This window comes from Emys orbicularis, chromosome 7 (genome assembly GCF_028017835.1).
Source record: "Emys orbicularis isolate rEmyOrb1 chromosome 7, rEmyOrb1.hap1, whole genome shotgun sequence".
NCBI classification, from domain to species: Eukaryota; Metazoa; Chordata; order Testudines; family Emydidae; genus Emys; species Emys orbicularis.
Genome location: NC_088689.1, coordinates 2,640,562 through 2,668,522, shown reverse-complemented (window position 1 = coordinate 2,668,522; position 27,961 = coordinate 2,640,562). Strand labels below are relative to the sequence as shown.

General features: G+C 53.4%; 1 protein-coding gene across 1 annotated transcript in view; it reads right to left on the bottom strand.

The window, feature by feature from the left end:
- Positions 1–3,292: 3,292 nt before the first annotated feature.
- Positions 3,293–27,961, bottom strand: part of FBXW4 (F-box and WD repeat domain containing 4) — a 91,372-nt gene continuing 66,703 nt past the window's right edge. The window contains exons 6-9 of the mRNA XM_065407464.1: positions 25,224–25,289; positions 4,979–5,119; positions 4,653–4,794; positions 3,293–4,030 (exon numbers count right to left, since the gene is read on the bottom strand). Coding sequence (XP_065263536.1) covers positions 3,914–4,030; positions 4,653–4,794; positions 4,979–5,119; positions 25,224–25,289 — 466 coding nt within the window. The 3' untranslated portion in view covers positions 3,293–3,913. The remainder of the gene's footprint in view (positions 4,031–4,652; positions 4,795–4,978; positions 5,120–25,223; positions 25,290–27,961) is intronic.

Here is a 27,961-nt window from a genome sequence, read left to right as displayed (position 1 = left end):
CAGGGAGGTTGCTTGGTTTGCGAGAATCGGCCACACCGCACTCAGGTCTGGGGACACAAACCTCAGGGCTGCTTCCTCTCCCCGCTCCCTCTCGGACGACTAGCGCTGAGCTACGCAGTCCCTCCGGCAGCGTGGGAGGCCAGAGAGTGAGGGAAATAATGCTGCAAACAGCTTTCTCCTCCTCTGGGAGCAGAAGCTCCGAGCTCCCCCTGAACGCTGCGGAGCTATCTGGAGATGGCTCCCAGCGGCGCTGACCCAAAGCAGGCGGGGGGTTGGGTTTGTGCCAGGAAGAGCAGGCTTTGCAGGGGCTCCCCTGCCTGGTTGTGTCAGAGGAGCTACTGTCATTCCGGGGAATCTTTGGCTGTCTCCCCGTTGTCCTGGCTGTGAGGGGCTGGTGTCTGCTCCCTCGAGCTGTGCACTTTGGAAGATGATCTTGGGCCTTAACCACCTTTGCAAACAGTGCCAGGAACCGCCCTGCAAGTCCCTCAGAACACAGAGCAATGCAGCCAGGGAGCAGCAAGTGGGGTAAGCAGGGCAGGCCAGGACGTGGAGTATGGGGCATTGCAGGGAGAAGTGACTGTAGTTATTCAAGGTGCAATGTGGCCGGCCCAGTGGGGCCAATAAACCTGCTCTTTCCCATAGCACCAGGGGCCCATAAGTGCTCACAGGCAGTTTCCCGACTCCTCTGAAGTCACGCTGGGACCCTGGGGAAGAGCGCCACCTACAGCTCTGCTCACTTCTTCTCACACCTCACCTCATCCCTGGTGCCCTCCAGATGACAGCAGGCTCACCACAGCCACCCCTCTAGTTCCTTCCTCCAGCCAGGTCAGCCCTGCACCGCTCAGGGGAGATCTAGGTTTACTTGGTCCTACATCAGAACAGGGGTCTGGAGCTGATGACCTCTTGAGGTCCCTTCCAGCCCGACATTTCTGAGTCTATGAAAACAACCTCCCTCTCCCGCAAGTCCCAGAGCCCACCCCTGCAGAGTCCAGCCCTGCGAGACCTACACCTGCCAACTCCTCAATACAGCACTTTGCCCACTCCCATATTACTGGCAGACCCTTCCCCCCTTAAAAGGTACCACTCTCTGGTTCTCCCAGCAGGGCATGGCTGATCGTTGCCTCTTCAGTTATAAGCTACACAGAGCAGGGACGGCCTTATTCGTTATAACCTCTCCTGCCTGGGTTTCCTTGGCCATGTCCCCATCCAGACACTGACCACGCCCCTGGCTGTTAGCCCATGGGAACTGACAAACACAGCTTAAGGTCAGTTGAGCTTCCTAGGTACAATGTCGACGTTCAAAAGTCACCTACGGTCGCCCAGAGCAGCAGTGCTAGCCGTGACAAGTCTGCACCTGTATGTCCCCTGGGGTAGGAGGGGGGCCCACTTTGCAAAGCACTTTGTGGAGGGGCAGCTGTGGTTACAGCCCTACAACTGCAGCTGGCTAGTGGCACAGGGCAGTTTGAGTTCTTTGCCCTGGCACACAGCCACGATGCAGGAAAATCCCGTGTCGCTAGGCTGACAAGGCAGCAGGGGATGTGCACTCAAGGGCAGGCAACACAGATTCTAAGACAATGAGAAATGGGCAGTGATGGTGCACCCGATTGTTAACATTCCACCATGTTGAAATGTGACCCTTTATTCCTACTCAGCTTGGCTGGTTTCTGATCCAGGACAGAACTTTACCCCTCACCCCCTGGCTACTTACGGTTTCCTTAAAAGCCTCTCACAAGGGACTTGGGCAAGGCTTTTTGAAAGGCCAAATGAATTAGATCCCCCAGTTCTTTCTCCACTATTTCATTAAATTCTAACCGATTAGAGATGCTACTTTGTCCCAATCATGGTCACACAGAAGTTGTATACTTCTGTTACTCCCAGTTTGCTGAAGTAAGGCTCCCCAGTTTCATTCACAGTAGCACCCTCTGGGCCGTTATGAAAAGAAAAGCTCCATTGAGTAGCCTCCAACCTTTGGGTCCAGGAGCTGTTTTTTAATGACATTTCCTAAGTGTTAGCAGCTCAGCCACTTTACCCTGAAGTGCCTTTAGACCCGGCGGCTCCATCCCATCCGGTCCTAGGTTGATAGAATTGGTTTGAGTAGGTCCCTCATTCGCAGAGACCACCTCACCGTCTGACAGAGCCTCATCTTTACGCTCGGAAGAAAGAGTAGGTCGCCCCCCAGAGGATGTTGCGAGGTGAGTAAGGAAAAGAACGGTCAGTTATTGCTGTTATGATTGGTGCCTCATTGGCCTGGAAGCAAGGCCAGCCTGCATGGCGGGAAATGCAGGAAGGGTTGTCTCGTTTCAGCTCGCTCACTGGAGCCCTCGCCACCTGGGAGCCAATCACCAAAGCTTACCCAGGGAATTTGTTACTTCTATCAAAGAAATAAGGAAAACCAGCAGCCGCAGGGGAGGAGTTTTACGCACCTACAGTATCACAAACCAGCGAGCCCACGAGAGGTGCCTCGCAGAGGAGCTTGGCTCGGCTGATCACAGCACGAAGCTTAGCAGGCTTCTCCTCCTTCACATCAGGGATACCCCAAAAGTACAGACCAGTGTAACCTGAATGCAGAGGTGCAGCTCACAGAGACAGGTCCCAGCATGCAGTGCTCCAGCTACTTAAAGACAGCAATGCATGCTGGGATCTGTAGTCTTTGTAAGATGCAGTGGTAGTCCCAGTTAGGGCATCTGCGATCTGCTCCATCTGATGCCACTTAGGCTGCCCAGGAGGCCCTACCTTTGGAGAAATCGGATTTGCTGCTGTAGTACCTGCAAGGCCAGGGAGGCTGAACAGCTTCAAGGCAAGGCAGGTAACAGGGTAAGTCTCTCCTGTACCACCAAGGTGAATGGCAGGTTCTGCACGCCCTGTGCAAGAGAGCAAAGCTGGCCATTTCAATGGCATTGCTTGCCCCACTCCGGGTTGCAGGACCGGACCGATCGATGTAGAGGTTAGGGGCAGATTACGGGCTTGACAAAACATCATCTCCCCGTGAAGGCCCAAGGGCAGGATTCCGTGAGCCCCTTTCCTGCCCTGCGATCAGCGGGTTCGTGGCAGAGGAGGAGGTTGTGGGTTCCAGACCTGCAGCCCGCTGTACATTTGCCATCTACACACAAGAAGTGAAACTCAGACAGGTGCCCAGGCTGCAGACACTTGGGCCATTTTGCATGTGAGCCTCTCGCGGTGCACGGCTCAGGCAGCTGCATTGGGAACATCGGCCCCCAGTGTCTGTTACCAATTCGGGAGCCTTACGCAGGTTCACAGAATTGAGTCTCTTCCATTTCCCTTTGACATTTTATTTAGCAAATTGAGACTGTCCCAACCCAACCGACCACGTCCTCCAGTCCCCGATAGCCGGCCGGCAGAGCCGAGCTTTGGTAGGATTCAGCCAGAGCCTGCCGAGGTTTCAGCTCCCGGATCCATTCCCGTTCGCTGTTTAGGAGGCCGTAACAAAAAGCAGTCAGGACAGCCAGGGCAGGTGCAAAGATGGCAGCGCCTGGCTGTTCAGGGCTCTGCCCCTGCCTCCCAAGTGAAATGCACTGCGCACACAGTCCTAGATTGGCTCTGCACTGCTCAATGCCCGGGAGCAGCGCTGCCCAGCTGACGGGAACGTCTGCGCGGCTCTCCCAGCTGACCCGCTACCGTCGCACACACAAAACCAAACCAACCTGAACTGTACAAAATAAAAAGGAGTAAAGGACAATTTGCCTTTATTTAAACTAAAAGGCAGGTGAGTCGGAGACAATCTGGCTCTTCCAGCGCTCAAGGGAGATGCTTTCTGGCCGCTAAGGAATTCCTTGAGAAGTCTCCATGGCCGTTTGCCTCTCTCCCGCCCTGCAATCCCTGAGCGGAGCATCAGACCTGCCAACCTGGGAGCGGCCAGAGCAGCTGTGGTGCGGGAAGGACCTTGGCCCGGGCATCAGGGGGCGGTGAAGTCAAGGGCGTGCAGGGCAGACGCCAGGGCAGCATAAAGGTGGGTGGTGCTGAAGCGGAGGCAGTACACGGGGCTGCTGGTGGGGGAGGACAGCGAGAAGCTCTGCAAAGAATGAGACAAGAATCACTTCTCCGACCAACAACCGGAGCAGCCTCTTCCGAGTCAGGTACCTGAGTCACGGGCTGCCATCGTGGCTAGCAAAGGGAATTGGCACGATGGAGACAGGACTCTGTAGAGGGGAGTGTTCCCATGGGGGGTCCCGCTCAGAGAAACTCAAATTTAGGGCTATCAAACTGACACCTCTCAGCAGCCCCGACATCCTCTGCTGGGAGAGGAGGCACATCCAGGCCATGGCAGCACAGGCTTTCCGCCTGTGCCCCTCCGCCTTGTTCTGCAGACACTAGGGCGAAAGGGGGCCTGGTCTCTGGGGCCAACTGGGGGGGCAGTTTCTGCAATTTGGGGAACTGCACTGAGAACCACAGCTCATCGCACGCAGGCAGTGCACGGCCATCGGATGGGAACGACTTCCAGTCCCCACCCACCTGTGGCTTCCGGGGGGGGGAAGACACCGAGTCCAACCTCCGTACTCTGGGCTGTCCGGTCATCGCGCTGCTCTCGAGGCAGACAAAAGCCAGCAGCCTGGCCCTGCGCAGGCAGAGTTAGATACCGAACGGGCACAGAAGGGAGGCTCCTGGGCCCAATGTCACCTTCCATCACGCCTCACCTGCAAACACCTGCTCTGCCGTTTGTCCCAGAGCCGCACCACGCCGTAATATGCGGAGCCGCTTGCAATCATGTGATTCCCATCACTCCTCACGCAGTACAGGGCACTGTCGTGGGGCTCCTCCCACTCCATGACACACTTCCTGTGGGTGGGAAAGAAAAGCCGAGGTAGCTACCTGGCAGCAGGAAACCGGGCTGAGCGCCGGCTCCTCAGCCTCTGCCAGAGGAAGTCAGGGGAACCCGGACTGGGGCTGGATTCCAATTCCCTCGGAGGATTTGTCCCAGCGGGATGCACAGCCCGGCTGTCCAACCACAGGGCGCGTTTACCTCGTGCTCGCGCGCAGGTCCCAGGACCGGATGTAGGTATCGTAGCCGCAGGACAGGAGGGTGAACGGCGTTTCGTAGACGATGTCCAGGACTCCGGCTCCTCGGTGGAAATCGGTCCCTAAGCAGGTCGCCAGCTGCCCACTGGAAAGAGAACCAGGAGGGGGACTGCTCACTGCACGGCACCAGGACTCTGCGTGGGATAACGCGGCCTTTGGGCGCTTCTCCCCAGGGCACAGCTGCTACTGCCATGGGACTAGCAACAGCCCCTGACGTCCCAGGGGCTCCAGGTCTCCTGGACTCGATGCCAGGCCCCTCTGCGGAGGGAGAGTGGCACGGGCTCCGCCCTGCCTTCCCTGGAGCTAGTCACCCTCGCCCTCCTCAGCACTGGCGGGGCAGAGGGGAGATGGGACCCAGCAGGGCTGTCCCAGCGCCGAGGTCTAGCTTTTAACAGCATGCACAAGCCCTCAAAGCCCCTGCATCGCCTCCCCAGACACCAGCCAGGAGGGGAGCCACCGGGGGCTACATTGGGGGCTGAGGTGTCTCCATTGGTCCCTGGCGGAGAAGACTCAGGCCTTGCAGAGGGGGACTGTGCAGCCCGGCTCCCAGCCAGGCCGAATCGGTCCCTACAGCAGGGCTAGGAACGGGGCCGGTTTAGTTCCAACCCTCTCTGCTGGGAAACTTCCCCTGCCTTGGGCACTCAGCCTCGGGAAGCTGTTCCTAGGACACTGACCCGCATTGTCTGTCTTCCTTCCATCCTGCCAGCCCTAGCACCCCCCTGGCCAGGCGTGATCCTCACACTTCCCCCCCAGCCCCCGCCTCATGCAGCACTTGGACAAGCCCCCAGATCGTCCTTGTTGCTCTTCTCTGCACTCCCTCCACGCTCTCTGAATCCGCCTTGCGCCTCGCGCTCAGCACTGGGGGTCACCCCAGATCCATCCAGCGGGCAACAGCCACACCACACCCCTCTGCAACCCAAAACTGCACCGGCCCGACTGTACTGCTGGACTGGAGCAAAACAGGAACCTCACGATGCCTTTCCCACCCTCAAATCCAGCTGGCTTGTGCTCTCTCAGACACTGACCCCCGATCCATACTGGCTCTGCACAGCCACCGAGAGCGGCTGTGAACAGGGAGCCTTCCCAGGGCTGCTGAGTAAGGTGGCTTGGGAATCCCCTTCCTAAGGGCAGCCACCACCTGCGGCTCCTGGCACATCCCAGACGAGGGCTAGCTCCTCTCAAGCTCAACCCTCCAGCCTTCCTCCGCCGCCCCACAGGCCAAAGACACCAGCCAACCGCAGCTTCTCGGCCGCGCTGGGGAGACCCTGACCAGCTGCTCGGAGGGGCCAAACCCTCCTTTTCTTCTTTCTAGTGGCCTAATCCAAACTGGACACAATGAACCTTAGAGCACCTGCTTTTGAAAGCCCGCCGCACGGCCACCGTCTGAACCAGCCTCTTGGTTCCCAGGACAATGGAGGGCTCTTGAAAGCTGAGAGAATGGGCCCGCCGGTGGGGTCACCGGCAGCCCCCCCAGTTATTTTGTTACTTTCTGCTCCTTGATCCAGTGTCACACAGTTCTGAGGCATCCTAGCCAAATGCCTTAATTCCGTCTGTAATCTGGGCTAAAGCCTGGTTGGGGGATAAAGACCACACAAAAGGAGAAATAGAGTCCCGGGAGATGTTAAAACAAGCAAACACCTTTGTGTCCCGGGAGAGAACTAGCTGCTAAAGCAGATTAGCGGCTGGAGCAGTGGTGTCCCCCAGATCAGAAGGCGAGCCCTGCCCCGATCTTTGCAGCCAGCACGCTTCTATGATCACAGCGCTGGCTGCATGCTGGGGCCGGCCTGTTTCCCCCAGTCGCTCCCCAAAGAGCAGATTATGGAGAATAACCATTTCTTTGTGGCTGCGTAATTCCCTCCGTGACCGTGACTGTGGGCAACTACACCGGCCCTTGATGCCAGGCCCCTAGCAACCATTTAAAGAGGCCAGTCAGCCCTAGTGATGGCCCCCCCATGCAAACCTCTCGGACAAGCTTTAACATCAAGTGCATGAATTAATCCCCCCGACATGAATCCAGGGGTGCTGGGTTATTGGACTTTGTGTTTCTCCGGGCGAGGGATCTGGGGAATCCAGCCTTCAGTCCTCACAGCCTCTCGCAATAAATTAACCCTTTCCAAGAGGGGTTTCTATCTGCCCCTCGGCAGCCCTGCACCTGTGGGCAGGTCGGGAGGTTGAAGTGTTTGCAAACTCCGGGCGGGGGAGACGCAGGGGCTGTGCTCTGGCCTGGCTGTGTGGCTCCGACACCACAGAGCTTTGGCCTTCTGCTCCCTTCCCAAGGGCAGCAGCGTCTGGATCCACCTCCCGGCCGCAGCGCTGGCCCCCACACGATCCCAGACCGCTGTGCGTTAGCTCAACGGGCACAGGAGAGAGAGGGAGGCTGCGTGGCCTTTCCTTAAGGCACTCGGGGGAGATCTGGGCTCCAATCCTGGCTTTGCCACAGACTCCTGAAAGGCCTTGGACAAATTATGTAATCTGTGCCTTGGTTTTCCCATCTGTAAAATGGGGGTGATACTTCCCTGCCTCCCAAGAGTGTCTGCGAAGCACCTGGCAGGTGCTCAGACACTGCGGTGCAGGGGCCGCAGAGAGGAAAGACAGACGGAGATCCCTTTCCTGCCTGTCCAGCTGCCCCGGGCAGCACCTTGGGCCCAGCTATTTCTGGAAGCAGTGACACCAGCTCAGAGAGGGCGGGGCTGAGGGAGGTTAGAGGAAAGACGAAATCCTGGGCCTTGGTCTCCAGCTGACGCACTAGAGGTGACAGACATGGGTTACAAAAGCAACTGTGTAAACATGGGACTGCGATGTGGGCGTATCTGCTCCTATTAGCTCCAGCCCAGCCACTCGCGTGCGGGGAAGAGGGCCGACAGCTCCCGAGGAGATGCTCTGCCCTGAGATCGCAGGCCTTCCCTGCTTCCAAACAGTCCTCCTCCTCGGCACACAAGGGAGGTGTCCAAGGCCACCCAGCAAGAGCCCCATCTCCGAATACCATGCCTTGTCCACTAGACCTCGCAGCCCCCATGGACCCGGAGAACCGGCAGGAACACATCTCCCCTGTGCAATATACCGAGGGGAGGGAGGGAAGGAAGTCAACATTTCAGAGTTTCCCAAGAGTCTGGAACGGGAAGCCAAGAGGTTCTGATTAGCTCAGAACTTGCCAGCCTGTCCCTACACTGGCTAGGCCCCTTTCGAGTCACAGACCCCGTTCGGTCTGCTGGCCAAGGCTAGCTTTTCATCCCCTCGGCCCGGCTGAGAGGACACAGCTGAGCGAAACGTGCAGCGACCTCGTCTGCACTGCGCATCTTCAACCACGCAGCCAGCCCCGGCCTGCAGCGAGAGTCCCTGGGCCGCGGCAGACCTGGCAGAGCCCAGCAGAGCAGAGGCAGGTTGATTTGATGGATAAAGACAGCATCTCTAGTGCTGATGCTTGGCCCTGATATTACACTTCACACCTTCAGCAGGGCAGCAATTAACTTAGTTACTGAGGGAGAAAAGGATTGAGCACTACGTGTCACCCTTTGATGGGTCCCTGGGGTATTTTGGGATCACAGCCCATGGGCTGGCTCCTATAGGGTAGAGCTCTGCTCTGTTCTTTCCCGCTCCTGGTGCTCGGTGTGTTACTAAGGAGACCTGGCCGGTGGCACCGTCCACATGCTGCTCTCTCCCTCCCAGGCGAACGAATGCTGTGGCAGGTGCAAGAGGGTCGGGACGAAGGCGAGCAGCCTGGCCCCGCTCTGGAGGAGCCGGAAGGAAGGTCGGGGGAAGCCAGAGCAGGAGCTGGCGCCTGGCTGGGGAGGGCACCGGTTTGCAATGCAGGGGGGTGATCTCCTCGCACATACACGCTAGGGGGCAGATGGAGACATCGATCCCAAGGCCAGAAGGCAGCCTTGCATCTTCCTGTCTGACCTGCACAGCCCAGGGAGGGGGGTGGGCATTTCCTGGGATGGAGGAGCCAACGAGGCAGCGGAGTCCCTGCCCCAGAGCGTTTACAGCCGCAGGAAGCCCGAATAAGCAGCCGCGAGTGCCCCTTGGTGCCAGCCCTCGGGAGCCCGCAGCCATGCCACCCTGGCAGGTGGGAACCCGCGCAGCTCTGAGCAGTGGTGGTGTGCAGTGAGGGAGAGCCATCCTTGGCCTACTCCTGCCACAGGCTCTTCAGCACCTGCTGCTCTGGAGCGGTCTGTCGTGCCTGGCAGCCTGCCCCTCCGTCAGCACCTCGCTTCTCCGCCAGCCCGGGCCGGGCCGGGGAAGGGAAGGGGGAGAAGGTGTTGGCAGACGGAGCCCACTCAGGCTTCTCCGCTCAGACTTGAACCTGAGCCCTCCCCACTCTGAGGTGCGAAGGCGACTATCACTTGAGGTCTCAGCGACACCTCCGGGGACAGGCGGGGAGCCCCGCGCTCCTGGGCGGTGAGGAAGCAGGCAGCCGGCTGGGAAAAGGGGAGCACACAGACGGCTCATCGGGGCTGCTATCTCTGGGCAGCAGCCCCGATCCCTGAGGCTCTGAGCACCCCCAGCTGGCTCTTGGACTGCTCAGCATGGTTGCTTGCGTGTCCGCTGTCCCACAACCAGCTGTTGGGGAGACCTTCTCCCCCCCCCCCCCCCCCCCCGCACAGACTGACCCTGCACCAACAGGAAGGGACAATTGCAAGCTGTGTCTGTGCTGGACCAAGGAGAGTGCACACGCATGCACGCGCGCACACACACACACACCCCTGGAGTGCTCCCTGCCTGCCTCCAGCTACCATAGCTCAAACCACTCTCCCCACAGCACAGTCCTCTGCTCCAGGCAGCGCGTATGGGGGAGTTGGGGGGCAGCACCCACCAATGCCACCCCCAAAGGCCAATCCCTGGAACCCTTTCAGGACGGGGAGCGTTTTATCTGACTGTCACATCTCAGGGACGGGATCCGCCCGTCTCTCCTCTCCCCCCAGCTGTCCCTCTAGGTCCCCTTCCTCCATCCAGTCCTTTACTGGCGCTCACCAGACTGGGGGGCCCTGGCGAAGCCTAGGCCCCCCACTTCCACCTCAGCATGCTGAGTGCTGAGCATAACCCCGCCGTCTCGCTCTGAGGAGGCTGGATCTGGGGGGGAGGGGGAATCAATGTTCTGATCAGCCTCGCTGCTCAGTACGCTCCCCCCAAGCTGCCATCCCCAGAGCAACGCTTGGAGACGTTCACCCCCGTCAGCATCTTTCCCACACCGCGCGCCCCCCGATCCGATCGCTCCTCGACCCTCACAGCTCCCTTGTCCACGCGACAAATGGTTGTTTGCGGACGGGCTTGTGCAAAGCGGGGCCCTGGTGCCTCTGCTAGCACTCAGCCCACTTTCGAGTCATTCCCCCGGCCCGGCCTGCACACATTTGTTATTGTACAGCCGCATTCATTAGGTGAACATCTGCTGCCGCCGTGCTCCCCGGCCCGCGCATGTTTGGGGCCGCTTGTTTGCTTTTTATTTCCCCCGCTGTTTGTTGTTTTCCCCCCGCTAATGAGCCTTTAATGTGCGGGCGGCCGGGCGTGCTCTCAGGGGCACTTGTCTGGGCTCCTCTGTGTAGGTTTCATTTATGTTTGTTTGTTTGTTAAAAATAGGAGATGAAAGGCGGGGGGGGGGGGGGAAGGAGCCAATGGAGCTGCACTGATAGGGAAGCAGCCAGCCGAGGGAGAGGGGGCCGGAGACCCACTCCACTTGGGATTTACTCCGGGGGGGAAGGTCACCAGCCAGCCTGTTGCACCGCCAGGGACAGACCCCGGACCCGACTCGAGGTCCTGCTGCTTCCACTAGCCAGCGCTCGCTCCTTCGGGTGCGTATCGGGAGCCCACTGGCCATCACAAGAACGTGGTCCCTGCAGCCATGTCACTGCACAAGCTGGGCCTCAGCTCCTGGGGCTGGGAACGGCATCCCGCCCCCAGTGAACCCCGGCCTGGTCTAGCCAGACTGCTCCGTCGGGCAAAGGGATCAGCGAGCGGCCTTCCTCTCCCTGGCCCCCAGCTCGGGGCACTGGGCTGAAGTGGTGATGCCACTGTCATCCCGAGCCTTGCTCCAACCCTCAACTCCCGGGCATTAGAGACCAGCCAGGCTGCTCGCCTGCTTCTGGACAGTCTCTGTAGCAGCTTCGCGAGGGAAGGCTGCCTCCGAGGTGGGTATTTCTACATCGCCCCATCACTGCAGTACCCAAAAGCAGAGCTAGGAAGTTCCCCTTTCTCTTCCTTCCCCGCCCGGTGGGAAATCCCTCCGTTAATTACAGCTTTGGGGGGCAGGTGGGAAAGGAATGCAAGTGTGTAGAAGTCACTAAGAACGTCCGGACTGGTTCAGACCAATGGTCCGTCTAGCCCAGGATCCTGTCTCCAACAGCTGTCAGTTCCAGGTGTTTGACAGCGAATGAACAGAACAGGCGATTATCGAGTGACCCATCCCGTCGCCCATTCCCAGCTTCCAGCAGTTGGAGGTTTAGGGACACCCAGCACATGACCATCTTGGCTAAGAGCCATTGATGGACCTGTCCTCCAGCAACTGATCCAATTCTTTTTTGAACCCAGTTATACGTTTGTCCTTCACAACATCCCCTGGCAAGGAGTTCCACAGGTTGACTTTGCGTTGTGTGAAGAAATACTTCTTTACGTTAGTTTTAAACCTGCTGCCTATTAATTTCATTGGGTGACCCCTGGTCCGTGTGTTGAGGAAACGCAAAGTCACAGCGATGAGTTTTGAGGTGTTTAGTTCTGCAGGTTAATGAGCAAGAGGTCCAGGGCCCATGTGCCCAGGAAGGAGGAATCAACAATATAGTTTCCTGCATTCTAAGAAGTGCGATTTAAATTCAGAAACCAAACTTCCCTATCCAGAACTGGCACCTAGCCCGTTCATGCACTAGTAAATGTACCAGTTCCATGGTGCACCAGATCTCAAAGGAAACAGTTCCCTCCCTGAAGCCAGGCTACAGCAAAGCCTGTACCTAATCCAGTGTAACATTTCACCCGCCCTGTTCAGCAGAGTGAAGATGTTTCAGGAAGCGCTTGGCCTGGGGCAATTCAGTAAGACAGACAAGGCCTCTGCGGATGAGAGCACGCACGAATGCACACCTGATTGTGCTGTGCGAATGCGAGAAAGGAAAGGTAATGCGGACTCTGAGCCCAGCCTACAAAATCACAAGACTCTCATTCATCTAGCAGACGTGCCCGTCTCCTGGCCTGACTCAAGTTGTAAAAGGTTAAAATGCCCCCTAATTTGTAATCCCCCTGCTTTAGCTCTGGCACAAACTGCTCCTGCTTTCTCCCAGGGCTGCTCCACACTGGCAGTTTACATCGGCACAGCTACCACACCGAGAGAGATGGCTATGCCGACCTAACCCCTGATGGAGACAGCGATAGGTCAACCCAGTGCCTGTGGGGGAGCTGGATTACCGACAGTGACGGGAGAACCCCTCCCATCGCTTTGGGGAATGTCTACACTGAAGGGGCTCGGTGACTTTCACAAGCCATTCTCCTCTTCCCTTACACTCAATCAGGGAGCAGAAACCATACCCGTTGGCCAAGGTGGCCGATCACGCAGCAATAGAAATGAATAGCAGCAAGTTCATATGGTGGCCACGGTTTGCCAACAGCTCATCTGCCGACATGTTTGAGCAGCAGGAACAAATTCAAGAAAATCAAACGCAGTTAACGAAAAATTCACAAACAAGACGCATGTGCCACATTCATCAGATAAACAGATTGCTGCAACCGTTCAACCAGTCTACCAGAGCCATTCTGCAATACACCTGCTCTGTAAATCTTGCGGACAAACTGTTCTACAGAGAGTCAGTTCAATTAAAAAAAAAAAAACTAAAAAAACTAAATGAAAGAGAAAGTTAAGGTTGTGAAGCCAAGCACTCAAAAGTGAGGAAATGGCAGAGTTAAAGCTGCCCGTGGTGCCTTAACTCTGCCCCCTTGTGCATGTGCAGTACGATACAGTCAGTAATTACATCACCAGCCACTGTTTCCCTTTACAGGGCTCTTGCTTTGTTCAGGGCACTGGATGGGCATTGCCCAGCGAACGAGGCCACAGCCAGTGTGATGTTCAGGGAGTGATCTCATCCTGCACATCACCCAAACCCAGCACTACACAAGGACCCTTTTCCTTTTGTTATAGGCCACCGTAGCATCTGAGCACATCCCAGACAATAAGGCAACACTCCTGGGAGGTCAGGAAGCCCTATCCTTATTGTGTAGGTGGAGAACTGAGGCAGACGCACACTACGTGACTTAAGGGCCAACAGGCAGCCTACAGCAGAGACAGGACCTGAACCCATCTCTCCTAGGTCCCAGGCCATCCCTTCCCGTCTCATTCACTACACAACTGCCGCAGTTTATCTAGCTTGCAGCTCTCTATAGTGCCCATCACTGTACTTTCTAAAGGACAGATTTTCAAAGGTATTCAGAGCCGAAAGATGCAGGTAAAGACTTGTGAACAATCCCCATACGCACCTATTTGCATCTTTGGGCCCTGAACACCTTTACAAATCTGGCCCAAGTGCTTAAGAAGGCAGGGGTGCTGTGAACCTCAGCCCAGTTCACTACACCACCCTGCAGAATGGTCTCCCAAGGGAAGTGCTGGAAACCCTAGCACTGGGGCAATTTAAAGTCTTTGGCCTGGACAAGATACTTTCAGGAACAACCCTGAGCTGGCCCTAGGGGAAATGGACTAGGTGAGGTCCAATCAGCTCACTCTTTTCCTGGTTTAGTGGATGTTGTCGCATAAGAATATTCTGACTCCTCTGCTCCTGGAATGGGTCTTTGAGACATCTAATGGGAACACGGCGCTAGTGCTTTGGGGCTTGGGGAATGCATCTAAGAATTATTAAGTCCAGACAGGACCAATAGCCACAGGCATTTTGTTCAGACATTGAAGTTAGAAAACCCTTGATGCATTTCCATTAGTTTAGAATCCTTTGGACAAACAAACGTTTTTATGACGTTATTTTTAAAATATTCCAGTGGGATTTTGTTTGGTTTTGAACTCTTCCCTTGTGTTGGAACACTGAACACAACAGCATCCCTAGGTCATAAGAACCAGCAACCGAAAGTGACCAGGTGAGTTTCCCCCTCCCAGTTGGGTGAAATACAGAAAAGCAAACAGGAGCAAGGACAAAAAGTAAGTTAGAGAATTGAAAATGGAAGATTGGACATATCTAAGGATACAATCCAGCCTTGTTCAAATCAAGGGGAAATTGATTGGGCCCAAAGGCAGAGTTAATCCATCATGAAGCGAAAGCTTCCTTCGCTCTTCCAAGGAGCGATAATTATTTTCGGTAACTGTAATGTTGGGATTTTCAGAAGATCTTTTAACCCACTATAGCCGAAAACAAGCAAACACCTACCTCTCTGCACTCTGTTCAGCTGCTTTAGGTCTTTGCCAGGTGTTTCTTTGGGACAATTTTAGCCCAGCTCTTGGTCTTAATGCTACAAGCAATATTCCACTCACTGGTTCCGATTTTTAGATTAGTTTGATTCATCGGCATCTACAGCCCCCGTATGTTCACTTTCTACAAATATTCAGCATACCAAATTTGTTGGTAGGCGTGTTCAGGGAAACAGTTAATTGTATGCAAAACAGAGAGTGTGTCCCAAAACCAAATATTTGAATGTATAGAACAAATATTCACTCTGGAAGTCAGATTCTATGAATTATGCTCATCCACTAACCAAGGATGAAAAGTGATTCCATGTAACCTGTGTCCAATCAACTAACCAAGGCAGCTGGAATGTGGATTTCAAATAGCAAAACACTTGCAACCAACCAATTGTGAATGATCTACAGAATAAACAAATTATTTCAGTGCAAGTGATCTGGATGTTTGAACACATCAATTCAAGAAAGTCATAAGCCTGCCCTCCAGTAACGGCCAACAGGGGAAGGAAGCAAAATTCACCTAATAAAATTACGCACAATGTAGCGCTTGCCCAATTCTAGTTAGCACACTTGGAGAGAGCACCAAAACTGCCAAGTGACCTGCAGAGGAGCGCAATAGGGGCTGCAGACAACTAGGGGAAATACAAGCTGAATCAATGCCAAGGAGAGGCAAGGCCTAGCCATACAATGAAGGGATATACACCAAGGAGCCACACCCATCCTGCACCCAGATTATTTTCACTGCATTTTTGCAGCGTTATCCCAATGTTACTTTTTTCATGTACCCGAGGCCTGTAGGCCCAGCAGGGAATCGCACAGGATTAGAGTCTATGGAAGCGTCTCAATCTTAAATGGGCCACAGTAGGGAGAAGTGTTCCAAGGTGTGGAGACTAACAAAGGGAAGGAACACACTGAGTTTGCAGAGACTGTTTTGATCCCCACGGTGCCCTGTTAGCAAAGTTCCCAGAGCCAGCTGGAGGGAGGCAAGCTTTTGGATACAGGGGGCAGTAGGGGGGCGGTGACACCAGAGGTGGAGGGGATGGGGAAAGAGTTTTGCCCTCTTTTCTTCTGCTTTCTCTGAATTGGCCCACACACACTTTAAATGGTCCAATAAAAAGATACAATTTCTTTACCTTGCCTGCTCTGGGACCCTGTGAGTTTTTGTTGTCCGGGTTCCCGTAAGGTTAAGTTCAGAGGATAAACTGACACGCTGGGCTATGGGAAAAAGCCAGTTTCTTCAAATAAAGCCACGACGGTGCAAAAGGGACCCCGCTGGGGCTTTTATTTGGGAAAACAAACAGAAGTGGCACCAAGCCCTTCTGCTTTACGGACCAATTTAACTATAAAACCAATGTTCTCCCTCTCGGGGGTGAGGAGGGGAGAGAGACGGGGACATGACAATAGCCTGAAACCTTGGGGGGAAAAGGACAAAAAAAGCTGTCTGTCCCCTTGTCTTTCTTGTCCCTGGCTCCTTTTCTTAGCACACGTGTGTTCTTGTAAAAACGATTAGATTGCAATTTGTATAACACGGTGACCCCCAAATTCAGACATTTAACCCCTTTTCTCTGCAAAGAATGTCAAGAATGTCTCTCTGTCTTTCTTTCCAACGGGAGGAGTGGGGGGGAATTCTCTCAAACTGTGATTTCTGGGCAAAGAAAAAAAAAAGCCAGGGGAGGAAAAGAGAGAGGGAATTCTCAGAGCCTCTTGCACCACTTGTGTGGGAATAAGCAACTGTATGGCTCCTTTCTGGACAGAGCTCTGGAGGTCTTCTTTAGTGGGCAGACAAAAAAAATGGAGAATCCCAATCAAAACAAAGCCATCTGTTTAAATGAGCGAGTGCTAACCAGCGGCAGAGGGGTTCCTCATTCACTCGTTTCCATTCTTCTCCCCGGCTTCTGTTGATTCTCTCTCAACCCAGGGAAAAATAAAGATTGCTCGGGCTCCTGGGGATGAAACTGATCAATGCACTAGGCACTTTCACCCCCACACACACACTTTTTGCTTGTTTCAGGTGTTGTCAAGTTGTCATAAATACGTCTGAGTGGGAGTGAAAGGGACGGTTTGTGCTCTAGGACACACACAAATCCAAGGGCAGAAGTTGGCCCCATGTTTGTTTGGAATAAGAAGTGCCTGAAGCTGCAGTGAGAACCTCGGACTAAAAAACTTTAAATTGTGCTAGTGGGGAAGATGCATGGAGAGCCACAGGTCAACACTGGTAAGGGAGGAGCCTACAAAACTGCAGCCAGGGCCCAGAGAGGTGATGTTAAAATCACCATCAACAGAGAACAAAAGAGCCCAGAACTGGTTTTGGAGATTTTATATAGACCCCAGGAAAACATATCACATGTTCAGACAAGACTCAGACCTTTGGAGACAGCTAACGGAGAGATCGCAAGACGGGCTGCACAAGGGATGGTCTAGACAGTATTTGGTCCTGCCATGCGGGCAGGGGACTGGACTCGATGACCTCTCGAGGTCCCTTCCAGTCCTAGAATCTATGAATCTATGAATCTATAAGAAGCTGCCGTCCAAAGACATGGGATCTGATAGCTGGCCCATCAAACCCAGCATCCTGCCTCTGACAATGACCAATGCCTGGATTCCTCAGAGGAAGGCAAGAAAAACTCAGGTAATGCCTTTGGGTTACCTGGGGAACTGGAGGGGTTCCTTCCTTCCTGAAATTCCTTCCTGATCTCTCAGGCAATCAGTTTGTGCCTGAAGGCAGAAGATCCATCTTCATTCCTAAAAGTATCCGTCTATTTTTCTTTTAACTAGAACTAAAACCTGGATCCGATCTCTCCATTCAGCTGCATAATGCATCCTTTTTATTAGGACTCTTTGTATTGCAGTAACGCTGGAAGGTCCGAACCAAGACGAGGGCCCTGCTACACTGAGCATTGTACAAAGCACCCAGACAGAGGCCCTGCCTCCGAGGGCTTACAGTCTGAACAGACAAGACACAGGGAAGGGAAGGGAACAGAGGTGACATGACCTACACAAGGTCACAGAGCAGGTCTGGGGGTCAGCTGGGAGAGGAACCCCCACTCCACTAGACCATATTACCTCTCACCCCACTACCCCCTTGCATTTAGAGATCTGGGGACAATACGGGACTTCAGTTCCCCAAATAATCCAAAGGACACACAACGCGGCATTAGAATCTGGGACTTTATCGAAGTAAGCAGCTATATGGAAAAACAAACTCGCTCCACGCCAGCATGGCAAAAGCCCAGGCAATAACTAATCAGCAAAACCAAGGTACTGTAGGAGGTTGGGTGAATTCTGGGTCTACAGCCATTTCTCAGTCCCTGTCTCCGGAGCCCTAAAAGGTGGCATCCATGCCAGATATTTACCATCATACAATATCATTCCCGCCTCTTGGCAACCTCTATACATTTTTGACTATCAAGAGGAAGCCAACTTAAGTGGCTTACTCTGGTGGGAGTTTCTACCAGCGATCTCTCTCCCCATTTGGGACGTACTACATCAAAATTACTTAACTGGTTTGCTCCCCTTCCTCCTCCCCCCCATCCTAAAATCCTGGAGGATCCCCTAGGGTTTGTTTAAACTCTCCAAGCTGTAAGGTTTCACTTTCTGCAGGACTTTGGTGGAATTTAACAGAAGACACAGATCTAAAACTTCCATGGTGTACCAAAACCTATCCCTCGACAAAACTCTCTCTATGAAGAGTTAGAAATACAGCTTATAACTCGGATCTGATCCTGCAAACCCTTATTCTCCCGAGTACCCCTACACACCCAGCTGGTCCCAATGAATTAGTGGGGCTACGCAGAGTACAGACTTGCAGGATTGGGCACGAGGCTTAGGCTACATCCTCACTACAGGGGGGGGTCGATTTAAGATACGCAAATTCAGCTACGCGAATAGCGTAGCTGAATTCGACGTATCAGATCCGACTTACCCTGTTGTGAGGACGGCGGCAAAATCGACTGCTGCGGCTCCCAGTCGACGGCGCTTACTCCCACCTCCGCTGGTGGAGTAAGCGCGTCGATTCGGGGATCGATTGTCGCGTCCTGACGAGACGCGATAAGTCGATCCCCAAGAGATCGATTTCTACCCGCCGATTCAGGCGGGTAGTGTAGACCTAGCCTTAGAAAGACTGGATTTAAAATTGGGAACCATCAGTAATGGTCAATTTCTCTCACTATTCCTAAAATAACTAAAGCGTCCGTCCTCAATCAGAACATCCAGAAAGGTGAAGACACAAACGTAAAGACGCACCAGCCCTGCTGACAGCTGCTCTGGCTTTGGTCTTGATGTTAAAAGCTACAAATGTAGATAGGATTAATATGGTTTGAGACAGAAGAGACCTGTTAGTGCATCCACTCCACTCCCCTGCAAGAGCTGAGGGGGACCCGGCTCACGTTACCCGAACAGATACTGAAGTGGATCAGTCACCGTGCCAGGCAGCAGCCAATTCAGCAAGCTGCGGGGGCAGCGCCTTCGGGTGGCATGTCCTGCGTGGCCGCTCCTGCTTTGTTTTCCTAGCACTGCAGCCTGATCCCGGACACACCCGGAGGTGTATTACTGCCGCTGCCTGACCTGCAGGAACCTTCCCCCGCCCTCTCGGCACCGGGCCCGGTGCACACACCTGGAACTCCCCTCTCGCCTAGTCCCAGCAGCTTTTGTGAAGCCCCGCACCTTTCACCTGGCTTTGTGCCGGCGCTAGCTTCCCGCTGACATCAAAGGGGCCCTGCCTGGAACACCTGAAGAGGAGGCAGGAGGCCTGAGTCAAGAAATGCAACTCTGCGTCTTCCCCTCGGTGCGCCCTCTCCCTCGCTCTTTTTCATCCCTTTGAAAAGGTGGCAGAGATAAATGGAGAACAAAAAAGCTGCAGCCTTCGTCCACACCACCCCTACCACTTAAGGGGGAAGGGACCTTTCCGAAACCCCCCCCCACATGTGCTCATACACAATGGCTCAAAAGGCCGGGCAGCACCAGCCCACTTTGTACTGCTAACAAGGGAAACCTAATTACAGGAAGAGGGCGAAGAGGGACAGATAAAAGGGATACAAAATTTCAACATCTGTTGCCATAAAGGGATAAGAAGTGGGGAAACGCAAAGTGTCAGTTTGGTGTCAGAGACGGCGTAAAGCCGATTTCAAAGGGCTCGGGGGACGGAGGGACCCAAAAGAGAAATTAGAGGGTTCTTTAAAAGAGAAAAGAAAAGAAAACAAGCTGCCACAAACGCTTTCAAAGGAAAGAGTTGGGATACTGAAAAGGAAGAGAGAAGCAGGGGCTGTTTAACCTTAGCACAGTTAACATGCCTTCTCCTGCGTCTCAGGGCCCATGCGCCTCTGGCGGAGTAGCACGCTGCAGGTTTACAAAAGGACAGCGTGGTGGCTTTGCATATTCCAAGTGTTCGGGACACAGGGACAGCCATACTGGATCAGAACAATGGTCCCTCCGGAACCAGCTGCTCCCCAGGCCGGTGCAGAGAACCCCAGAATGGACAGACCTGGGATAACCTGCCCCAGGGGTTAGCTGATGGCTATGCCTGGAGGCAGGCAGGGTTTCTGTTCTAAAAAACGGCAGAACAGATCATGCCTCACAATCCCAGAGGGAGTAGGTGTAATTGGGCCAGTCATGACCCGGGGGCTCCTTACTTGCTGAGCAGTGATACTGAACTCAATGCGGTTCCAGACAGACAAGCAGTCCCCGGCCACGTCCCAAGGAGTTCAGAATCTACACCAAGTGCGCTGGGAGACGCCGAGGAAGGTTCCATCCCACACCACCTTGCCCTTCAAATGGGCTGGGGGACAGTATTTTTACTGAGCCCTGTTAGCGCCTGTCGAAAAAACAAGTTTTCGGGAAGGGTTTAACACGAAGCGGGCATGGGCAGCTGGCATGCTGGGATAGAGAGGGAGCGCCAGGCGCATGGCACAACATGGAAACAGACGAGAAGGGTCAGACCCCATAATGGGCAGAGAAAGGTAAAGTGCCTTGCCAAAGGGAAGTCCGAGGGAATCAGCGGGACAGCGGGGGTTAGAAGTCAGGACGACCTGGATGCCAGCCCTAGCCCGCCTCCCGAGGCAGAACTTCAGAATTACCCATGCTAAGGATGGAAAGGCCTGGAGCATGTAGTCCCGGTGGAGGCAGGCGTGTTCCCTACCGCAGATTCTTTGCCCTCACTTTTGGCCACACCACGAGATGCACCGTAACAGCATTTCTCGTATGGACGGCGCTGTAGCATCCCCTGTGCGCTCAGACCTGGCAGAGTGGAGCGACCCGCCAGGATTTCCATCCAAGAACGTCACGGGGTAATTCCGATCGCCCCCCATCTGTGAAGGTGAGCTTGCAGGGCACTCAGAGCCTCCCAAACACCTTTGGGACCCAAGTGGCAATAGTGTCAAGCTGAAGCAACGGGGCGACTTCCAGTCACTACAGCACAAGGCGTTAAGATGCCATGATATGTCCCAGAGGACAGAGTCTAAGGGATCGCCTCAAAATACTCGTTCAGGAACAACAGGTCTTATTCACAGCAGGCGAGAGGACCAGCTGTGTGCCTGCAGCTGGAATGTCAGCCAGCAGTCAATGACTGGGCATTACAGGGTCATTCCACTGCCTTCGACTCTGTTTTGCAAATTGCCTGTGCTGCTCTGGTCCGATGCCATCAACTGAACATGTTCAGAACTAAAGATGGTTAGTGGGGAAGGAGGGGCCTCTCCTCCCCCAACAAATATCTTCACCCCAAACTCCAGCCAACCCTGTGCCAGGCTCAGAAGGAGTTTCCAGGTGAAGACATTGTCCTCGTCCCCATCCCTCAGTGCGACACAACAGGACACCCCAGAGAACAGAAAAGGGCCTAACATCTTCATGCCAAGAACAGCAGCTACAAGTATCAGCCAAGGATTTATCCAGTCTGGAACCAAGAAGATCAGGATTCTCCGGTTATTTAGCTTTAAATCTTTTGTAGCAAGTCCAACTCTCAGCTGTGGAGAATTCAAGAAACCACCCACCCCAAGGGAACAGGAATTCTCAGGAGACCACCACAGCTTAGAGTCGGGTGTTGGACAACAGGACCACTGACATGACAACTGGGGGCTGATCCACGCTCCGAGTTCCTGGGGGTTTCACTGTGAGCCGTAGAGGCAGACGAAGACCTGCTCTCAGATACACACATGCAGCTCCCACCAACCTGTCAGGAGCAGCAGCATGGCCGTCCCAGGTCAGAGAACAGCCCGGGGCGCTCGCAGAGAGGCGGTCAGTGATGACGGTCTTCCCACCCCGCCTGACTGATGGTAGCAGAAACACTCTGCACGGGTGCTGCCTTTCAACCCTCACCGATAGCTCTGAGCAAAGGCCATACCAGCTCGAGAGGCTCTGCTATTTCTAGAGATCCAGGGACTGGTCTCTGGCTTCCTGAGCCAGTCAGGGCTGGCAGTGCTGCGGAGACCGCGGGCACAGACCCTGTAGGAGCAGCCCATAGTGCTTTCCCATGGACACTGCTGCTGGCCAGCATAGGAGCGACACCAACGGGCTCGGAAAAGGTGTCCCAAGCAGTGGCCCTTGGCTGGGGAGAGGGACATTATATGGAGAGGTTGAGAACTGCTGGGATTGAGGTCTTCCATCCCGTCCCGCCCCGCCGCCCACGGAGCTGCTTTGCTTTCCACCAGAGCCACACATTTCACCAGCAGCCCCTTGCTCTTCCACTGAAGTGAGCTCTCCATCCAGAAGTGCATCCTCACAGGACCCCGGGCCACCAGGGGGATCTCCCGCAGCTCTGCGGACAGGGCCCACGGTTGCACTCCAGCTGGGACAGGTGAAGAGGGAAGAATCGGCCCGATGAGCGAGGCCCATTGGCTTGGCTGTCCCAGCTTTTTGATCTGCCTGTCAATCAGGCTTTGGCCTTATTGAAAGATCAAACTCCTTCATGCCTGTTTGTTACCTTAATCCTATTTTCTGCACAGCTTTATTATCTGTTCAGGCTTCTCTGGGACAGGCTGTTGGATTGACTAGACCCTTAACCCTGGAGCCTGTCCCTTCGCTCCCGGTAGATGCTTCCATTCGAGAGGAGCCAGGAAAAGTTCAAGAGCACCAGAGGCCCCAGCACCAGCCAGGGTCTCGGAGCCTGTCTATGCACCTTCGGTATCGCAAAGGGCCCCCATCACCTCAACATCTAAGCACCAGTCTGGAACCGAACAGCTCACCACCCAGTTCACCAAAGAGCATGTGCCAGGGTTAATTCTGGACAGCATCAATTATGACAGGACCTTTGTTTTTCTTTAAAGATATAATAAAACTGAAAACTTAAATCATCAACTACAACTATAGAATAGCAGCGTATACAGCCAGCTGTGACAGACAGCGCCTGTAAATAAAAGGGCCGAACTGCTTCTCTCTCGGCCCTCAAACCTAACCCCCTAGCTCTGCCAGTGCACCTCAGTCCTGACACATACCCCCCCCCATTCCTCCAGCCCCTCAATCCTAATCCACAGCCCCCCTGACATTTCAGTCCTGGACTACTGTCTCCACCCCCAGCACCCCTCAATCCTGATGTGCAAGGCCTCCCTCCCTGCTATTCCAGGCCTAAGCGGAGCACACCCATCACGTACGGCTCGGCTGTGCTATTGTGACCTTGTCCTCAGTACACCGAGACGCCCAGGCTGTCAACCTCACACTTCCCTTCAGCGGAGTTCAGTTGCAGGACTGGGACCCAGCCTGTGCGGAGTCCTAAGGCCAGTGCTTTCCCAGACTGCACTACACCCCAGCAGCCTCCATGCAGGGACCCAGGCCATTAGCCTCTGCCACGTATTAAGACTGAAGGAAAAGACACATTTAGGTGATCACATGAAATTACCAAGTCACTATTCAACCCTTCACCACGGTGAACTACAAGCAGAAACTGCTAAACAGAACTAGACCTCCAGATTTCCCTGTGCTCAGCCCCTGGCATCTCAACAGCAGAGAAATGTTGGCAAATTGGAAGGAATTCAGATAAATGTAACTAAAATAACTCAACTGCTTGAAAGGGCGATGTAGCTGGAGAGAGACAGTAGAGAACACGTATCTTGACCAAAAAGCAACCAAAAAGGAGGGGTGATGTGAGATGTACAAGTACTTTCAAGAGACAGTATAGACACCACTGAGGAGGAACTAGTTCCTGTGGCACAAGCTGGTACAACAAGGACTGCTGGGATGAAACTGAGCAAAGGAAGATGTCGGCTGGATATCAAGGAACAGTTCCCACCAGTGAGATCTATTTGGCAGGGAGACAATCTCCCAGAGGAAAGGGGAGACGCCCCATTTCTTGGGGGTGTTTACATGGGACTAGGCAAAGTGCTGGAGAACAGGCAGCAGGGAACTCTGAGCATGGCAGGGGTGCTGGCCATGGTGACCATTTCCATCTCTGTCAACTATGGGCTATTCCAAATGTGGGAATCGAAAAACTGGATCAGACCCCAGGTCCGCCCAGGCCAGTATCCTGTCTCTGACAGTGGCCACCACCAGATGTTCCTGGGGAAGGTGCAAGAAACCCACAGTAGCAGATGTGGAATAATCTGCCCCCCAAGTCTCATCCTCCTCTCTAACAGTTAGAGATTGACTTAAGCCCTTAAAATAGGCTTTAATACTCCTTCCTAAATGTGTTATAATTAATTATAACTGGATAGTCTTGATATTCATATGAATGTCCAATCCTTTCTTGAATCTTGTTACATTCTTGGCCTCAATTATTTCCTGTAGCAATGAGTTCCACAGGCTAATTGCATGCCTACAAAGTGTTTCCTTTTATGGGTTTTGAATTTCCCACCTTTTAATTTCACTGAATATCCCCTCTTGTTCTTGAACGAGCTAAATAAACGACGTCAACTGGTTCTCCTTTATCTGCTCAAGAAAAAAACTGCAGCCAGTCTGTTCTTTGTACTAAAGCAAGACAGGATCGGCAATCCCTTCCACTGGCATGTTGGAGCACATACGTGCTGAATCCCTGGCACTGGGGAAGAAGGGGACTTCCAGGGCCAAAGAAGTTGCATATTAACACCTGAACTCAAGTACAGTAAAGGAGTTTCACACCATCTCTACTGAACTGTGTTCTGTGGAACAAAAGCTGAGGGTATTTCTTACTCTCTGTACAATAGCCATGTCTTTCTCTTTATCTTCAGAAGCTGGAAGAATATACAGGAGTTGTATGAGAGCAAGGGGCTTCTGAAATGTTCAATTCACTAAACACACTGCCCTCTAGGATATGGCTAGGGAAAAGGTTATTGGACGTGGTTAAGTAGGCATAAGGTTTGAAGCTCACAGGCTCACAGGGGACAAAGGTGGAAGAAGCCCTTTTAGATCACCCAACCCATCTTTGCTGATACAGAATTATCCACAATTACCGGTTTTCTAGTGCTTTGTCCAGTTATTTTAAGAGTCCCATGTCGCAGTTCCCGACTGAGATCTCAGGGTGTGGAATACTTTCCATGGGGAAGTTTTTTAGATGTCCATCTTAAGTTTGTGTCATTCCCCAACTCCCTGTCTCTGACATCAATCCCCTCCCTCACCCCAATTATTACCACACTCCCCATCTTGGCCTCTTCTCTGCACGCTCCCTCTTGGCTTGGGGTCCTTCTTTCAAGCTGAGTTGCCTCATGTCTACCCTGAAACTCTCACCCTCACCCCTTATTCTGAGGAACTGAAAGTCACTTTTCTTGAGATCCCACCTCTACACCTTCCTTTGCCCCATGGCTGACAAATGACTAAGCTGGCAAACTGCAGATGACAGTCAGGTTACAGGCAGCCTCAGCTGTGCATTTCTTCCCCCCCGTCCCCCAAATGAAACATGCACAGTAAGGTCTGGCCGCATGCTTACCTCTCTAAGTCCCAGATTCTCAGAGGAGACGTGTGTCCACAGCAAGCTGTCCCAGTCACGAAGGAACTGTCAAAAAACAAAACAGCATCAGCCATCTCCCCTTGGAGCGTGAAGAAGAGCTGTGCTACGTGGAAAACATTTCTAATTCAGGGCAAAGAACAGCAGAGACACCAAGAACGTTGTGATTCTGTTTGTATTACCACAGTGCCTAGGAGCGCCAGCCGTGTGCTAGGGGCAGGTACAAACACAGGAGCTCGCAATCTAAGCGTAAGACAAGAGAGAACAGATGGACACAGAGAGACCGACAGGGGAATACAAGGAACCAAACATTGGTCAGCGTGACAGGCAGTGGTCTCAGCACACCAGCAGCCTAACCACTGTCATGTTTTTTAGAAACATCGTGGCCAAGGAGGGTTGGGAGGAAGGATCTGAAGGAGGCGAACGGCTGGTGCTGAGGATGTCTACCCCGGATCCCCACGAGTTGGCCAAGCCACACAACACTGCGGAGGAACCCAGGACTGGAACAGCAGAGAGTGCCGCAGGTCAGGACTTAGGAACGTTGGCAGAGCTGCGTGGGGACCCCGGACTGGAAGCGCTGTAGCGCTGTAAGTTATAACATACGTGGGAAAGTACCTCCTCAACAATGACACTAGCACAATACTCCACATAACTGTGTATAAACCCTGCATAAATCCCACTGGTCAGGCATGGAATCAGCCAGCAAAAAATGTGCAGCACTTTCACAGCAGCGACAGGCCAGACGCCTGTTAGAAACACCCACCACTAGAACGGATTGGGCTCTCTTGCCGTATAACTTGGCTTCATTTCCACATTCCTACAAGGTCAGTTCAGAAATCCCATGTGATGAATACAGACCCACTGATGGACGTCTGGGCTCCAGAAGTCACTCTACAAGCCCTGGTCTTGAACCAATTCGATAAGGCAGGACCCAACCCCAGACCTCGAATGGCAGAAATCCAGTCGTGTGTGGCAATTCTCCGCATTGCTCATTTTGTGCCAGCCTCCATCCCGAACCAGAAAATCATCAACTTACGACAAGTTTTGCTACAAGTTATCTTTCAGAAGGTCTCATTTATTACAAACTACCAAGAAGATACCCCCAAAATCAGTGATGGGCATAGCTCAAATGCAGGAAATGCAGTCACAGCTTTAAATCCAGACTGGTATCGAGCTGAGCTGTAATGTACTCTGGAGTGGCACAGGATGCTTGGCAGCTGAAAGGACAAACCGGAATAAGGACCCAGGTGTCTGTGAACAGCCAAGCTGCTAAAATAGCCAGAATAATTTTTTAAGAAATCCCTTGGATTTATTACAGTTTCCACCTGGGGGAGGGTCTCGGACTGCTTTAATGAACAAATTAATTCATCTTCAGCCTTCTGTGAGGTAGGCAAGCATTATTATCCCCATGTTAGAGAAAGGGAAACGGAGGCACCAAGTAAGTCTGGGGTAGAACTGGATGGGAACCCAGGATTCTCTGTCTTTTCGCTCTCTGTTTCAGCTGAAAGATCAGCCCTCCCCTGACCATAAACTCTAGCACCCACCAAATATATTACTGGGAAGGGGTGGGGACCTGGCACCACCCACACTCCAGCAGTTACAGGAGGTGGGGGAAATTCTCCTTAAAGTAACTGATGGTGGCCACCATGTCTCTTTAATTTAGAAAAATCAGCACAGCATTTGTTTTTCAGACATGACCCAACATCACATGCTCTTGGACCGATACGCTGAAAACCCAGGTTCTCTGCCCCATGCCAACCCTCACCACCAGCTCCTTACAGAATAGCCAGGAGGGGTGTTCGAATGGAAATGCTGACAGGCTGTTAAATACAGAGCGGCACAAAACAGAGTCACTTCCACAACTCTGCAATTGACCGCCAATTTCGTAGGCAGCATTTTGGTCAACGAAGCCCAGAACTACAAAGCTAGGTGTTGGGTTTTGTCTCTTTTTTTCCCCCTTTAACGTAATCCATTAATAACTAGTAAAGCCAATTACTGTGGTTAGAAACATAATAGCAGCTCGGGAACCAGTCAAGCGGGCAATTGGGTTCTTAAGATTTTTTCCTTTTAAAAAAAAAACCCCCACAAGAGAAGCCCCTTGCTTTGCAGACACAGAAGGTATGCAACAAGCCCCTTTGACCGCGGCCACAGGTCTAAATTAACATGGAGGTAAATCAATAGGAAGGGAGAGGTGGGAGGAACCGCAAGCTCTAATCCCTGCCATTCTGACCGCCAACCAGCCTGTGATAGGGATTAGGGTCCTCTTCTCCTTACTCCCAGTCGTCCCAACTCTCTAAAGCACCATCTAAAGAGAGCTGCACACTGCTGCTCCCCTGCCCGAAACCTGCAGCTTTCCCACTCCCCTGGGCCGTTCCACTCTAGTGCTCTCATACTGGGTTGCAGCCGGAGGCTCCCCTACTCTTGCAGGGGCTTCCAATGTTCAGAGACTTCAATACCCGCCAGCCTAGAAGAACACAACCCAGATTAACAACAGTTGCAGAAAAGTCTCAACTGCAAATAGCAGCGGGATGAGATTTCCCCCATGGGGGGCACTGTGGTTGGGGCACTTTCATTGCAGAGATTAAAGAGAAGGATCGATATGGTGTCAATGGGACCAGTGGAGGAAGCAGATCCTTTTAATGACTGCTAGAGGCCAAAGAGTGAATGGAGCTCATGCAGATCTTCGGTGATGTAGGGCAAACCACTGCCCTTGCCCCGCT